Source organism: Chiloscyllium punctatum, unplaced genomic scaffold, assembly GCF_047496795.1.
Source record: "Chiloscyllium punctatum isolate Juve2018m unplaced genomic scaffold, sChiPun1.3 scaffold_54, whole genome shotgun sequence".
Taxonomy (NCBI): domain Eukaryota; kingdom Metazoa; phylum Chordata; class Chondrichthyes; order Orectolobiformes; family Hemiscylliidae; genus Chiloscyllium; species Chiloscyllium punctatum.
The window spans coordinates 10,314,431-10,329,532 of NW_027309789.1; the positions used below are offsets into that span (position 1 = coordinate 10,314,431).

At 42.8% G+C, this 15,102-nt stretch overlaps 1 protein-coding gene across 1 annotated transcript in view; it reads right to left on the reverse strand.

Moving 5' to 3' along the window:
- Positions 1–2,253: 2,253 nt before the first annotated feature.
- Positions 2,254–15,102, reverse strand: part of LOC140471388 (pancreatic secretory granule membrane major glycoprotein GP2-like) — a 64,664-nt gene continuing 51,815 nt past the window's right edge. The window contains exons 12-15 of the mRNA XM_072567409.1: positions 14,364–14,459; positions 6,021–6,077; positions 4,599–4,714; positions 2,254–4,187 (exon numbers count right to left, since the gene is read on the reverse strand). Coding sequence (XP_072423510.1) covers positions 4,119–4,187; positions 4,599–4,714; positions 6,021–6,077; positions 14,364–14,459 — 338 coding nt within the window. The 3' untranslated portion in view covers positions 2,254–4,118. The remainder of the gene's footprint in view (positions 4,188–4,598; positions 4,715–6,020; positions 6,078–14,363; positions 14,460–15,102) is intronic.

The window sequence follows — 15,102 nt, forward strand, 5'->3', positions numbered from 1 at the left end:
AGCAATGATCGGAAAACTCGAAGACAATTCAAGGCAAAGCATCTTGCCCGAATGGCACTGTATCTATTATCAGACACTTGGTCCACCACTAAACATCAGTTGCAGCAATGCACAACCTGCAGCAGGGGCAATGAAGAAAATCTCAGCTCCATCCAAAGCCAGTACCACCATTATCTGCAAGGACAGAGCATTAGATATGGAGGAACATAGTCCCCTGTAATTTCATCTCAAACTGATGAGGTTTGGCAGAAAATGGAAAAGATGAATTTCATGATGAGATTCCTATAAAGGGAAAGGTTAACTCGTGAGAGGTTTAATTTTAAAAAGAAAGCTAGCAGCTTCAGAGAAGATTTTGACATGAGGTCCTGAGCGTCTAACTTGCCCTGCCTGAGAGAGATGTTGAGACCAGCACCCTCACTAGCCTTACAAATGTGCATTTGCATTTTCGGAACATTCAAATCTGAGGCCCATTTCTGGAAAGTGGGTCATGTTTACATTTTTTGTGTCTTTGCCAGTTCAGGCATTCTGGGGCAACGGTCCTCCTCTGTATTGCATAAATGTATGGTTGGCTCTGCCTTAGTTGTGGAATGGAGTGTCATCGAAAGATAACTTCCATTTCCATGTCCCATCCCTTGACAGCCACTGTTGTCCTCATGCACACGGTTGTAACATCCATGTTAACTGCTGTGTCTGTTTGACACATGGGTGTCATTGAACTTGTAAACTACACGATTGGAAAAAGCAAGACTCTCAGTGTGGGATGCGTCTCTTGGATAGAGAAGAAGGAGAGGATTTTTGATCCAGCAGCAAAATACATCAGCTGGTGTCTTTCTAATGCAGGTTTGCCCATGTGTAGCCCAACACCAAACAGTGAGGGGTTGGAGTCACGAGTCATAAAATATTTCAGGAGAATGAAAGTCTTTATTTATACAAGCATAGACCAGAGAACACAGAAGAGTATAGCACTGTACAGGTCCATCAGCCCTTGATGTTGTGCGACATTTTATCGTCTTCTATGATCAGGCTAACCTACATACCTTCATTGTATTAACTTCCATGGGTCTATCCATGAGTCACTTAAATCTCCCTTATGTATCTGGCCGTACTACAACTGCTGGGTGTGCATCCCACACACCCACCACTCTTCGAGTCAAGAACCTACCTCTGACATCTCCATAAACCTCCTCCCAATAACCCTGAAATTATGCCCTGTCATGATGGAATCTTCTGGCCTTGGAAGAACTCTCTGTCCATCCACTGTATCCAAGCCTCTCCGACATCTTGTCCAACTCGATCAAGTCACCTCTCATCCGTCTTCACTCCAGTGAGAAAAGCCATCCACCTTCCTCCATAAGACATGCGCTCCAGGCAGGCAGCATCTTGGTCAATCTCCCCAGGACCATCACGAAAACTTCCACATCGTTCCTATAATGAGGCGACCAGAACTGAACGCAACATTACAAATGCAGTCTAACCAGAAATCTTTCGAGTTGCAGCATAGCTTCGCAGCTCTTAAAGACAATCTCCCTGCGAACGAAAGCCAGCACACCATATGCCTTCTTACGAACTCTATCATCTTGGGTGGCAACTTTGAGGACCTATGCACATGGATCCCCAGATCCCTCTGTTCCTCCACACTGCAATGCATCCTGCCTTTGATCCTGCATTCTGCATTCGCATTCAACCTTCCAAAGTGAAGGACTTCGCACTTTTCTAGTTCAAACTCCATCTGCCACTTATCAGCCCATTTCTGCCTCATGTCAATGTCCCGTTGCAACCTACAACAAGACCCTCCCCACTGGTCACAGATTCACCAACATTCGTGTCATGGACAAACTTACTCACCCACCCTTCCACTTCCTCGTCCAAGTTATTTCTAAAACATCATCAAAGGCAGAGGTCCCAGAACCGATCCCTGTGTAACACTACCGATTACTGAGTTCCAGCCTGAATATTATCTATCTACCACCACCATTTGTGTTCTGTGGGGCAGTGAATTCACCATCCACACGGACAGGCTTCCTTGCATTCCTTCTTCTTACTTCCTGAATGAGCCTGCCATGGGAAAACTTATGAAATGCATTAGCAAAATCAATTTACACGAGATCCAAATAATGCAGTTCCAAATCACAGTGAGTTGCTGAAGTGAAGTTGAGACTTCACTCATTTATTAAAGCAAACTTAACGAAATACACAAACAAACCAAAATTCTTAAAACTGTGAAATTTGAATTGATACTTCAATATGGCTTGATGAATGTTCATTTAATTTGCAGAGTAATGTGACCGATATTTAGCTAATTTATCAAATCCGGGTGACATCTTCAAACGTACAGCAGGAAGTTGTCAAGTTGATGAACAGTTTTGGTAAGGATAATGCCGAGGAAAGAATTTTAAAAATCGATACAATATCTGATTAATTATGCTTGCTCCTCTGAATGACTTGTCAGACTTTTTTTGTCGTGTATTGTCTCAGCAACTTTTAACACAATAGGTTTTTTTTGATAAGGTTACTTGCATTTCCAGAGACCAGCTTTTAACAAATGAAACATTGAACTGAATGGAAGAGAAATTCGCAAGTGACTGTTGTGTGCAACATTTTTGTGATAATATTTTAATGTCTATGAGCCCAAGCGTTGATGTTCGTTCCTCTGTTACAAACATATTGTTTTTTTTTTAATTCACTCTCAAATCTGTTTTATTTTCCATTCAAATATCATTTACGTTACGGCTGCGACCAGACACTCTTCAAATAAGTTGCAATCTCTGGTGATCTTGTATGAGTCCTTACTCGTGCAAAGTCGCATGTCTCCCAACCTCTTTCATAGAATCTTAGAATAACACAATGCAGAAGAGGCACTTTGATCCATCGAATCTCTGCTAACTTAGCTATACCATATCAAGAGGAGTCCCACTTGCGCACTCGGCCAATAACTTTGAAAATTATGTCACTAGTGTTCATGCAAGTGTGGACTAAAAGTCGACTACTCTCCAAGGCAAAGCGTTTCAGAATGCCACCACTTCCGGGTTTTCATTTTTGTCAGGAATTCCCCTGTGACTGTCCTGTCTTTCACTGTAAAACAATGTGCCCATTTTTTTGGTATCCCTTAGTCGAAGGGAGACACCTGTTTCCTCATCACCCCAACGACCATGCCTCTCTCAATCCTATATATTGCTTGACCTGGTTGCTCACAGTAAGCAACTCGGGCTTATGCAGCCTCCATTCAGAGTTATTCCTTCTAAGTGTGTACTGCCATCCTGCATTCTTCATGAGGCAAGCCCTAGTCCCGACTGAACCTCCTCCAATACACTGGCAATGTGCAAATGCAGACATGTCAATTTTGCTCCTTTGCAGTCTCCCATACTAATAGTCTCAGTGAGCCCCTACAGAACAAAAACTCTCGGAATGCTTGCATTAAATTCACGCCTTCAAACCTGTTAATAGAATAAAGTTTCTTCCTGTTTGAGTTGGAAGAAGGGACAAGAAAATCTTTCTCTGGAGAACGGCATTAAGTGCAATCACAACTGTTTCTTTTTTAAAATAATCTACCATTAACCCCACTTTTCAATCTGTTTCTACAGTCCTTTGACTGGAATGACATCTATCTATTCCTGTGTATTATCCAAAGGCAGCATGAATTAAGAAGGGGAGCCCCTTGTGATTGCCCTGTTGCCTTTAAAGTAAAAGAGAAGAATCGAGATTGACTTTGTTTTTCCCTGCAGGTCCCGAGTTTTCACATTGTTCACATCTTCCTTCTCCCCCTGGAAAAGTCTAATATACGAAATACTCCAACGAACACGACAGATGCACACCCAACACCGTATCACATATCCCTTCACCAATACAATAAGCGATACCTCACACAATATTAAAAGCCCGTTTACAAACACAATAATCCACCCTCCACGGTATATGAAAATTATCTTGACGGACATAATACATAAAAAAAACCCTCACCAACACAATCACACACACACCACACAGTATCACGAACACCTTCACCAAAAAATTTTCCATCCACCAATGCCCTACCCCGACAACATCCTATTCATTGATCCAGTTCTCAGTTACTAGGCAACCACTGAATATTCTCCATTTTAGTGGTCACTGGGGCTCTTTCACTTTAGTTTTTCGAGTTTTGGCAGCAGATTCTTGCATGGGAGATGATCTTTCAGCATCATCTGTACCTGGGGAGAGATGCAATTTTTCGGTGAGGAGTCGGGTATGAAAAAGAGGGATTGCAGTTATACTGCAACTGACAGAATGAACTCAGGAGATATCACCAAACCCCTTTCACAATTGATATCGATTTTGTCTAAAAGAAGGAGAACTCCTGTCCCATCAATGACTGAGGAATCCCTTCATATAGATGTTACGGTATGAGGAACTGTCTCCCAATCCATCAATGACAGTTCCATCACTGAATCAGAAAGTGAAGGCTCATTAGTGCCATGTTACCAAAACCATCACGGGATATGTTGACGATGCAGCTCAGGATGCGCTAAAATTTGCAACTGCGGATGATCAGTTAATGCTGACGATGATAATTTAATCAGGGGTTGAAGTAACTGGGTATAACAGCAGAACAAACCCCTTACCTTTTCAAGATAGTCGGTTTGCTTCTCAGGAGTGTCCAGCTTGTTCCTGCCAACGTACATCACTTGAACATGGGCATTGATATGTTCGCATTCTTCCTCTGACAAATCCAGCATTACTAAAATGTTGAGAGGATATGGACTCAGCTTCAACACGTCAAAGCCCCGAATATGATTGATAGCTAAGAAATATTCTGAACGTAAGGCTCCACAAACATTTTTACAAGTATCAGAATTACAGAGAATGATGTGTGCAAGCTCACAAATATAAAGTATGCGAGGAGCGATTCGCATACTTTGGTTGGCATAGGTGCTTGGTTGCATGGCACAATGGTTCAGTGGTTAGCACTACTACTGTATAACGCCAGAGTGCCAGGTTCAATTCCAGCTTCTAGACGACGGTCTGTCTGCGATTTGCATCATCACCCCCTGTCTGTGTGGGTTTCCTCTGTACATGTCACTTTTCCTCCCACAGTCCAAAGATGTGCCGGTTTAAGTGAACTGGCCTTGGTAATTACCCACTTTGTTCAAGAATGTGTAGGTTAGGTGCATTATTCAGTGGAAATGTGAATAATAGATTATGGGTGTGATACTCGGCAGAGGGTTGGTGTGGAATGGTTGTGCCAACTGGCCTGTTTCTGCACTGTAGGGGGCCTATGATTCTATCTTGACTTGGTTTATGGTTGCATAGAGCAGAAGGTCAAAGAAGTTGTTATGAAACCGTGTAAGGCATCTTTCAGTGGATGATTGCATCCGATTGTGGGCGACGGACATCCAGAGTGAGACCGTGACATTAGATAGGAACAGGGAAAGATTCGCAAGAATGGATCTGCTGCAATTGGACTTCAATAACATAGAAAACTTTGTTAATTTAGGACTGTTCTTTTTGGAGAGGTGAAGATCAAGACACTTTCAAATTCATTATGGATGTCGACAGTATTGATCCGGGGGAAGTGGACTGGAGCACTTTTCCATCTCACGCAGCAACAGTCTCAAACTGAAAACGTGGAATTACTGGAAAAGAACGAGAAGCAAATCAAGAGGGTAGGTTGGGGAACGATGGCTTTGGAAAGTAAAGCGATTCAAGAGCAACTTTCCTGCACTGCTGGGGAACTGTTAGGGATCCATTTAAAAAAATTCAGCGTGGCAGGTAGAACACTTACGAGGAATCTTGATTGATTTGTTTTTTTTTCTCAAAGAAATTGTGCAGACAATACAGGACGAAAGGCTGTGCTGCAGTAATTCTTCAACTATGTGTTATATTGGGAGACTTAAGTGCACCTCGTTGGAGTGGGCATGTGTACAGCAGGCTCATGGAGACTTTCAATTACAAAGCACCAATGATTATGGGAGAGATGGAGTATTTCTGAAGTTAATGCCTGTTACAATTAAATTGAATTTCTCCTCTCAGAAGCTTTTGGATACCTGGTGTGTCTGCTTGCTTGCACTCAGTAGTTGGTTCTGTTGCAGGGCTTGTTGATTCTGGAAGGAAAGACAAACACATGAGATGTGGATTGAGGAAATAACTAATGGAAGGAGAGCTGTTGAGATTATGATGTGTGTAAAAGATTTGAAAATGGACAGAGAATAGAAATACTGACAGAGTAGGGAAATGACATGTTGGAACAGGGTGTTGGAGAATTAGATGTGATGGATCAGAGGGTTCGAGCTTTGCACAGGGCAATGTAAAGTTATGTTTATCATGTTTCCTAAATGCATACAGGAACGAGATCTACACCATACAAAACGAGATGGTTATGACACGAGACAACAAGATCAAATGATCCGAGTAAATCACTTCTGGATGTGACTTCGAATCCAACACCTGGCAACCACTGTCAAACTGGAGCCTTCCATATACTTCATTGAACAGGACAAGCTGCAAAAGAGGATGAGTAAAGATTTTTACAACCACAAAGGGTTTGGTTGAAGTAGATGGAGTGTATCTCTTACTCCTGTTAACTGGCTGTAAAACTAGTGGACACTGTTTTAAACATGGTTCCAAAAGTTCAAAGAAAGGACAAAAGGAGGAGTTAGGACTTGGGATGAACCGTCGAGAAGAGTGAAGACTTTCAACTCAGTTGAAGCATTCAACAGGTCGTTAGACAATCATGTAATCAGGAACAAGTGTCAGTGTAATGGAGAAAAGGTAGGACATTAACAGTATGGAGTGGGTGAAGAAGAGGCGAGAGAGAGGAGAGAACGTAGATTGACGTTATCAATATCATTTTGACAACAAATATAAAATAAAAACATTAAAGCTATGAATTATCTGAAATAATTAGTACAATGCATAATCTGGTTCAGGACCTGAGTGAGAAAGAACAGAAGATCAGGGCTAGAAGAAGGAGAATAACAGGAAGCCCATGCAGGTTTTAAATTTCAACTGACTGGTCTGTTCCTATGATATACGAATCACAAAACCAGGTCAAATCAATGTTGTCAGCGTCTAACCCTCTTTGAACTCTTAGTGAAATCTGCACTGAGTCTCAATCACACAAGTTTTTGAGGATTTATCGCGACACTTCTCATCTCTTAATCACATGAAAACTTAAATCAGAGGAAACGTTCAAATGGAATTCTGGTGATTATCCGAGATAGACTGCTATACAGTACTAAGAACAGGTAATTTCGATTCAAAGAGTATTTACTAGTCAGGGTTTTTTTCCCCCCCCCCACTTTGAAGGGCTCCAGATTTGTTGGACATTGGGAACGGTTCTGGGGAAGGTGGGACTATTATAAAATGGGCGGACATCTGAACCAGGCCGGAACCAATGTCTTGGGGGAGTTTTTGCTCCTGCTGCTGGGGAGGTTATAAACAAATGTGGCAGGGGCCTGGGAACCAGAAGAGAAAACAAGTTAGGCAGCGAGGTGGAAACTCGAGACTGTAAGAATCATGGAGACAGCATTCATAAAGGGAAGAGTAGCCAGGGAATGTATAAGCTCAAAAGAACTGGTGGCCTGAAATGCATCTACTTCCATGCAAGGAGTATAGTGTATAAGGCAGATGAACTTAGGGCTTGGATTGAGGCCTGGGAGTATGACGTTATTGCAATCACAGAGACTTGGTTGAACGAAGGGCATGATGATTGGCAACTCAATGTTCCAGGTTATAGACGCTTCATACAGGACAGGGAGGGAAGTAAAAGGAGGCACGGTGGAGTTGCATTGATGGTCAGGGGGTGATATCACGGCTGTGCTAAAGGAGGACACTGTGGAGATAGTGGGCAGCGAGGCATTATGTGTGGAACTGAGAAATAAGAAGGGTGCAATTACATTGTTGGGCCTGTATTACAGCCCTCCCAACAGTGAGCGTGAGATAGAAGAACAAATAGTAAACAGATTGTGGAAAGATGTAGAGACATTAATTTAGTGGTGATGGGAGATTTTAATTTTCTGAACATTGACTGGGATACACTTAGCGTCAGAGGTCTGGGTGGGATAGAATTTGGAAGAAGGGTGTAGGAGAGTTTTCTAGAGTAGTCCGACAAGGGAAGGGGCCATATTGGACCTGGTACTGGGGAAGGAGCCAGGACAGATGGTAGAAGTTTCAGTGGGGGATTACTTTGGGAACAGTGGCCACAATTCTGTAAGTTTTAGAATACTCGTAGATAAAAATGAGAGTGGTCATAAGGGAAGAATACTAAACTGGGCCAAGACCAGTTATATCAAAATTAGGCCGGAGCTCTGAAACGTGGTTTGAACACAGCTATTTGCAGGGAAGTGGGAGGCTTTCAAAGATAGGTTAAAGATCGTGTCAGATGGGCATATCCCGTTGAAGGATCGGAAGGGCAAGATTCATGAACCATAGATGACAGGAAAAATTGTATGACTAGCCAAACGGAAAAGGGAAGCGTCCATAAGATCGGGGCAGCTAAGACCAGAACAGGCGCTGGAGGAATATAGAAAGAGTAAGACTGGTCTTAAACGATGAATCAAGCGCTCTAAAAACGGGCATGAAATACAAATTTAAGGCGAATCCCAAGCATTTTATTCTTATATCAGAAGCAAGTGGGTAACTAGAGAAAGGATTGGTTCACTAAAGAATAACGAAGGAAGGTGGTGTGTCGAACCTGAGAGAATGGGTGAGATTCTTGAATGATTACTTTGCATCAGTATTAACTGAGGAGAGGAACATGAATCTTGAGATTAGAGATAGAAGTTTGATTAGTCTGGATCACGTTGACATGAGTAGGAAAGAGATGTTGGGTAGGCTAGAGGTTATTAATGTTGACAAATCTGCAGGACCAGATGGGCTCTTTCCCAGGTTGTGGGAAAGTTGCTGGAGAGGGTACTGAGGGATTGGATCTGTTTATATTTACAAAAGAACGGGCTTATCAGTGATAGGCAACATGGTTTTGTGTGGGGGAGGTCGTGCCTTACCAACGTATTAGAGTTCTTTGAGAAAGTGACCAAATTGATAAATGAAGGAAGGGCTGTTGATGTCATATACATGGATTTTAATATGGCGTTTGATACGGTTCCCCATGGTAGACTAATTGAGAAAGTTAAGTCACGTGGTGTGCAGGGTTTTCCAGCTAGGAGGATAAAGAACTGGTTGAGCAACAGGGCATAGAGTGTCGTAGCTAGAGGGAGTTTCTCGAAATGGAGGAAGATGACCAGTGGTGTTCTGCAGGGTCAGTGTTGGAGCCACTGTTTTTTGTAATATTCATAGGTGATCCAGAAAAGGGCACTGTTGGTATTATCGGCAAGTTTGCAGATGACACGAAGATTGGTGGAGTAGCAGGAAGCATAAGGGACTGGGAAACAATACAGGAGGATATAGATAGACTGGAGAGTTGGGCCGAAAAATGGCAGATGAATTTCAATCCAGACAAATGTGAGGTGATGCATTTAGGCAAGACTAATTCCAGAGCGAATAATATGATGAATGGAAGAGCCTCAGGAAAAGTTGATGGGCAGAGAGATCTGGGGGTGCAGATCCATTGTACCCTGAAGGTTGCTGCACAGGTGGATAGAGTGGTCAAGAAGGTATATAGTATTCTTTCCTTCATTGGTCAGGGTATTGAGGATAAGAGCTGGGAAGTCATGTTATAATTGTACAGGACGTTAGTTCAGCTGCATTTGGAATACTGAGTACCGTTCTGGTCGCCACAGTACCAAAAGGACTTGGACGCTTTGGAGAGGGTGCAGAGAAGGTTTACGAGGATGTTGCCTGGTATGGAAGGTGCGAGCTATGAAGAGAGGTTGAGTAGGTTAGGTTTATTTTCATGAGAAAAAAGGAGATTGAGTGGGGACCTGATTGAGGTTTGCAAAATCATGAACGGTATCGACAAGGTTGATAGAGACAAGCTGTTTCCCAGGGTGAACGAGAGGTCACGCTTTCAAAGTGAGAGGTGGAACGTTTAAGGGGGATACACGCAGTAAGTACTTCACACAGAGGGTGGTGGGCAGTTGGAACGCGTTGCCAGCAGAGGTGGTAGAGGCAGGCACGGTAGATTCATTCAAGATGTGTCTGGACAGATGCATGAGAAGGTGGGGAGTAGAGGGATACAGATGCTTTGGAATTGACCGACAGGTTTAGACAGTACATTCGGATTAGCTCAGGCTTGGAGGGCCGAAGGGCCTGTTCCTGGGTTGTAAATTTTCTTTGTTCTTTGTTTCAATTACAAGGCCGGGGGGGGGGGGCACAGGCTCAATGTGAGATGGTGAGATGTACGAAGGAGTTTTCGATGCAGAGAGGAGGAGGAGATGGGCCAGAAAAGGTTATGGAAGCAGTCACATTGGCGACATTTCAGAGGCATTTGGACGGTTATAAGGACTGGAGGGAAATAGAGAAATACGGACCAAATAAGGGATGACGGTTTGTTTTTTATTTAATTCAGAGAGGGATTGATAATTGGCAAAGGATTGGAAGGCTGAAGGGCCTGTTCCTGTGCTGTACCTCTCTTTCCTTCCTTAAGGATCAATGTTGGGGAACAATCTGAGAGACAACAATGGAGTCGTAATGTCTGTTGTAGAAGGAGATTTGAAAGAAAATTTCTGAGTGGTCTTTGGAATTTTTAGACCTTTAGATCCCCGAGTTGTTGGAACATTTGAAAGTACAATGAAAGAATGAAAACACATGGCTAGAAGCAATACCAAGGAGTGTGGGAAATCACGAAGGCCGTTCTCAACATGAACAATTAGTGAATAATCAGCCTGATCGCAGTCACTGAGTCACAGACAAGATTGATAAAGTGAAAAATTCACACTGCCTCAGTTTAAAATATGGCCTTCCGAAAGAACAGGATCACAGTTTCCCAAGAAACTACAAGGCTCACCATAGCCATCACCTTCACCCAGTTAAGACATAGTGGGGATCTCATTTAATACGTTCCCACTGTCTGCAGCCACTACATGCTTCAGTCACAATGTCCCAATTCACACTGAGTCACTCCGATCCACTGTACCTCATCCCTACATTTTACACATCTCAGCCTCTACATCCATATCACCTCAGTCACGAAATCACATTGTCCCCAGCTGCCAAATCCCATTCACGTCTGTCACTACATCCAACTTTGCTCAGTCACTCTATTACACATCTCAGTCAAAATGTCCCCACACATCTCAGACACTGTAGCGCAGTCTGCACAGTTAGTACATCCCACTGCCATAACTCACGAGTTGTATTCCCCTCAGTACCTATCGATTCGGCACAGTCATTTAATCAATTTGCTTGACACATCTTCCGGTCATCTCAGTTATTCAATCGCACTACCATCATTCATGGACAATCAATTCCCTCTGTCACTGCTTCCTTCATCCCTCAGCCACTGCAATCACTTCCTTCAATTTCTAAATGGCACTATCCTCAATCACGCCACAAAACTAATTTCAGACATGTCATCTTACACACAGGAGCCACTAATTCTAAACACCTCAGTCATTACATCCCAATCTCCACCTCAAATAACATGACAGCTTCCTCTGTCACAATATTCCAGTGCTCTCAGTCACTACATTTCACCACCATCAGTTAATCCTTCTCTCTCTCTCTCCTCAGTCATTCAATCACCCTCTCTTCATTCATTGTTTCCAACTACGCTCATTCACACTACTGAACATCACTCCCTTAGTCACTGCATACCTCTCTTCTTAATTAATACATCACTCTCCCCTCAGAACAATACATTTCATTTCCATCACAGAAGTCACATGTTTGCCGTTCGTGAACTCTCAGTCAGACCTGTTCTACTGAGTGATATGTGCCGTGGTTTACAATTCAGAGCTCTTGTTCTAATAAATTGTATCAGAGTACATCACACCTTTTCCACACTGCATACCAACATACTGAAGGACAGACAAGGTCCTTGGTACAACATTACAGCCAACTGTCAGACCTATTGGTGATATTGCTTTCAATGTCTCAAAAATACCCAATGGAAAACATCCAGTCCGACTAAGAGAGGATTTAAAAATCAAATGTGGGGTATAATCCGAATATGAGTACTCCCTGGTGCAGAAGATCCAACGGTTTGGATGACGATTATTCAGAGGACGATGGAATTATTTGACCTGCAGTTCCATAACTTGTTGGAAATTTGGAACTACAATAAAAGAATGCAAGAATCTCTGGGAGTTACAGAAAAGAGGAGCACCACATAATGGCAGGCATGATATAATATCTACCATAGAGTCATAGAGATGTACAACATGGAAACAGACCCTTTGGTCCAACCCGTCCATGCTGACCCAGATATCCCAACCCAATCTAGTCCCACCTGCCAGCACCCGGCCCATAACCCTCCAAACCCTTCCTATTCATATACCCAATCAAATGCCTCTTAAATGTTACAATTGTACCAGTCTCCACCACTTCCTCTGGTAGCTCATTCCATACACACACCACCCTCTGCAAGAAAAAGTTGCCCCTTCTATCTTTTCCCCTTTCACCCTAAACCTATGCCCCTCCAGTTCTGGACTCCCTGACCCTCAGGGAAAAGACTTTGTCTATTTATCCTATCCATGTCCCTCATAATTTTGTAAACCTCTATAAGGTCACCCCTCAGCCTCCGACGCTCCAGGGAAAACAGCCCCAGCCTGTTCAGCCTCTCCCTGTAGCTCAGACCCTCCAACCCCTGGTAACATCAGTCTGAATACAGAGAAGTGTCCTGGATACCTGGCCTAATTCCAGGCACTTCATCAAAATTAGAACAACAAAATGCAAGCATCACCCAGTCCTATCTGCATGATGACAATATCCAAATGATACGTTCAAATTCCAAGGCTCATAACGTTAGACATGTGCCATTAACTTCTATTTCAAACAATCAACGCGGACAAGTCACAGTAATCAACATGCAATATTCATAGTCGATGATTCCAGTGAATCCTTTCATTCTGTTCCCTGTGAAGCCTGAATTAATAATCTCCCAGAAACCTCAATCCACAGAAATCATTGAAAAAAGTCACAATACCCTGCACTTACTCTGTACTGAAATGATCGTGAGGAAAAGAGACAGTGTTTGACGTAATGTTACAGATATTTGTGGGATGTATCTGAAGTAATGTTTGCATTTTTAACATCATGAAAGTATCAAGCGGAGATAGAAAGTGTAATTCTGACTAAGAGGCAATTTAGCAATTAATTTGGAAGTGTAATCGGAGAGATGTGATCAGAGTGGTGGATTATGTGTTACAAAAGATGGAATGAATTTGCAAGACGATTTCTCTGTGAACTTTGGGGATGTTATACCTTCAGGTCCCAGAGTTGTTAGAAGTCTCCTCACTGCAAGAAAGAAATGCAAATATATCTAGGAGTCACATGAAAAAGAGCATAATAATTTAGTGCTCAAGACGTTACAGCTGTCCATCTCAATCCTGAAAAGATGGTCTTTTCCCTGTCAATATATCACAGATAGGCTAACATCACCCAGCATCACCCAGTCCCTGCTGCATAATAAGAACATCAAAAGGAATAGGATTGTGTTTTAAGGCACTCTAATTCACGACATCTGCAATTGCACCCCACTGCAAAGAATCAAAGTTCACAAGTCACACCAAAATGAAATCCTTCTCGCAATAGTCATTGGATCATACTTCTGGCAGTTAGGCAACATATTCATTTCGGTGACTTCATTGCACCCTTCCTAGTAACTTTACCTCACACATTCATTCAAAAAACAAAATCACGCTCCCTTTCGGGCGTGCATCCTCCAGTCAGTGCCCTGAATTCAATCCTGCAGCTCTTTGTGGATCGAACTGAAAGTGAGATTGCTTTTAACTTCATGAGAGTGTGAGTTGGAGAGTTAATGTGCACTTTCCACTGAGAGGGAACATATCAGGGAGATTTGAGGCGTTATCAGAAAGATATAAATCATACAGTTTCTCCACCTGATGCAGCACTGAACATATTCCGCCTCCTCTAAGCACTAATCGCTATGACAGTCCCAGTCTATGTCGTAAGACTTAAAATCTCCTACTATAACAATCCAATTGCTCCTGCAAGTCTCCCCAGTGTCCATGCATACTTGTTCCTCTATGGCCCGTTGGCTATTCGGGGACCCACATTTCAACTCCAGTAATGTCACCATCCCCTTCTTACTTCTTAGCTTCACCCACAAAACCTCACTGGGTGATCCCTCAGTTATTTCATCTCTGATTACTGCTGTGATACTTGACTTCACAAAAATGCAAATCCCACTCCATTTTATCCACCTTTTCTGTCCCGCCTGAACCACCTGTACCCTGTCACCATACGCTGCTTGTATGAATTGCTATTGCATCAAGAATACATTTCAGCGATTCAGCTCTGGCTGGTACCTGTTCCTGCCGTCACTGCTCTGTTTGATGAGGAACTTTCCGTCTGTTTCTGAGTTGAATAAGTCGTGTCGTCCCCATGTTCAGTGGTGTTTGGATCTGAATCAATGGAGATACAAGTATAAGAATGATTCAAAGATGGAACTCTTTAATTCAGACATTTTCACACTGTAAGTAATCTAATCTAATTTTGCAATGATTCCCAGCGTGCCATGTATTTCATTGAGGCAAGAATGCAATAGTATATTCACCGAGTTATTAATCCAGAGAATCGGCGAATGCTTTAGAGATCTGTTTTCAATCTTCACACTGCAGATGGTAGAATTATAAATCGATGAAAAATAATATATCTGTAATGAAGAATCAACTGATGGCCATGAAACCATGTCCCTTTGCTGGAAAAAAGGCTGACACGACTGGCTAATTAATCACTTCCTGGGAAGGAACCCTCATCTGCTCTCTCCCACAAGTGAGATCAGACCTACAGGAACATTACTGACATCCCACTACGCTCAGTCACTCTATCACACTCACCTCAATCACAGCGTCCCACAGGTGACAGTCACTGAATCGCTGTCTCCTTAGTCATTACATCCCACTGCATTAGCTCACGAAATTCGATTCCCCCGCTGAACCGACAGATTCGCTGTGATCATTTGATCCATTCAATTGACACGCCACCTTCCCCTCGCCTCAGTTATTCAATCACACTACCATTACTCACAAACACCCAATTCCCTCA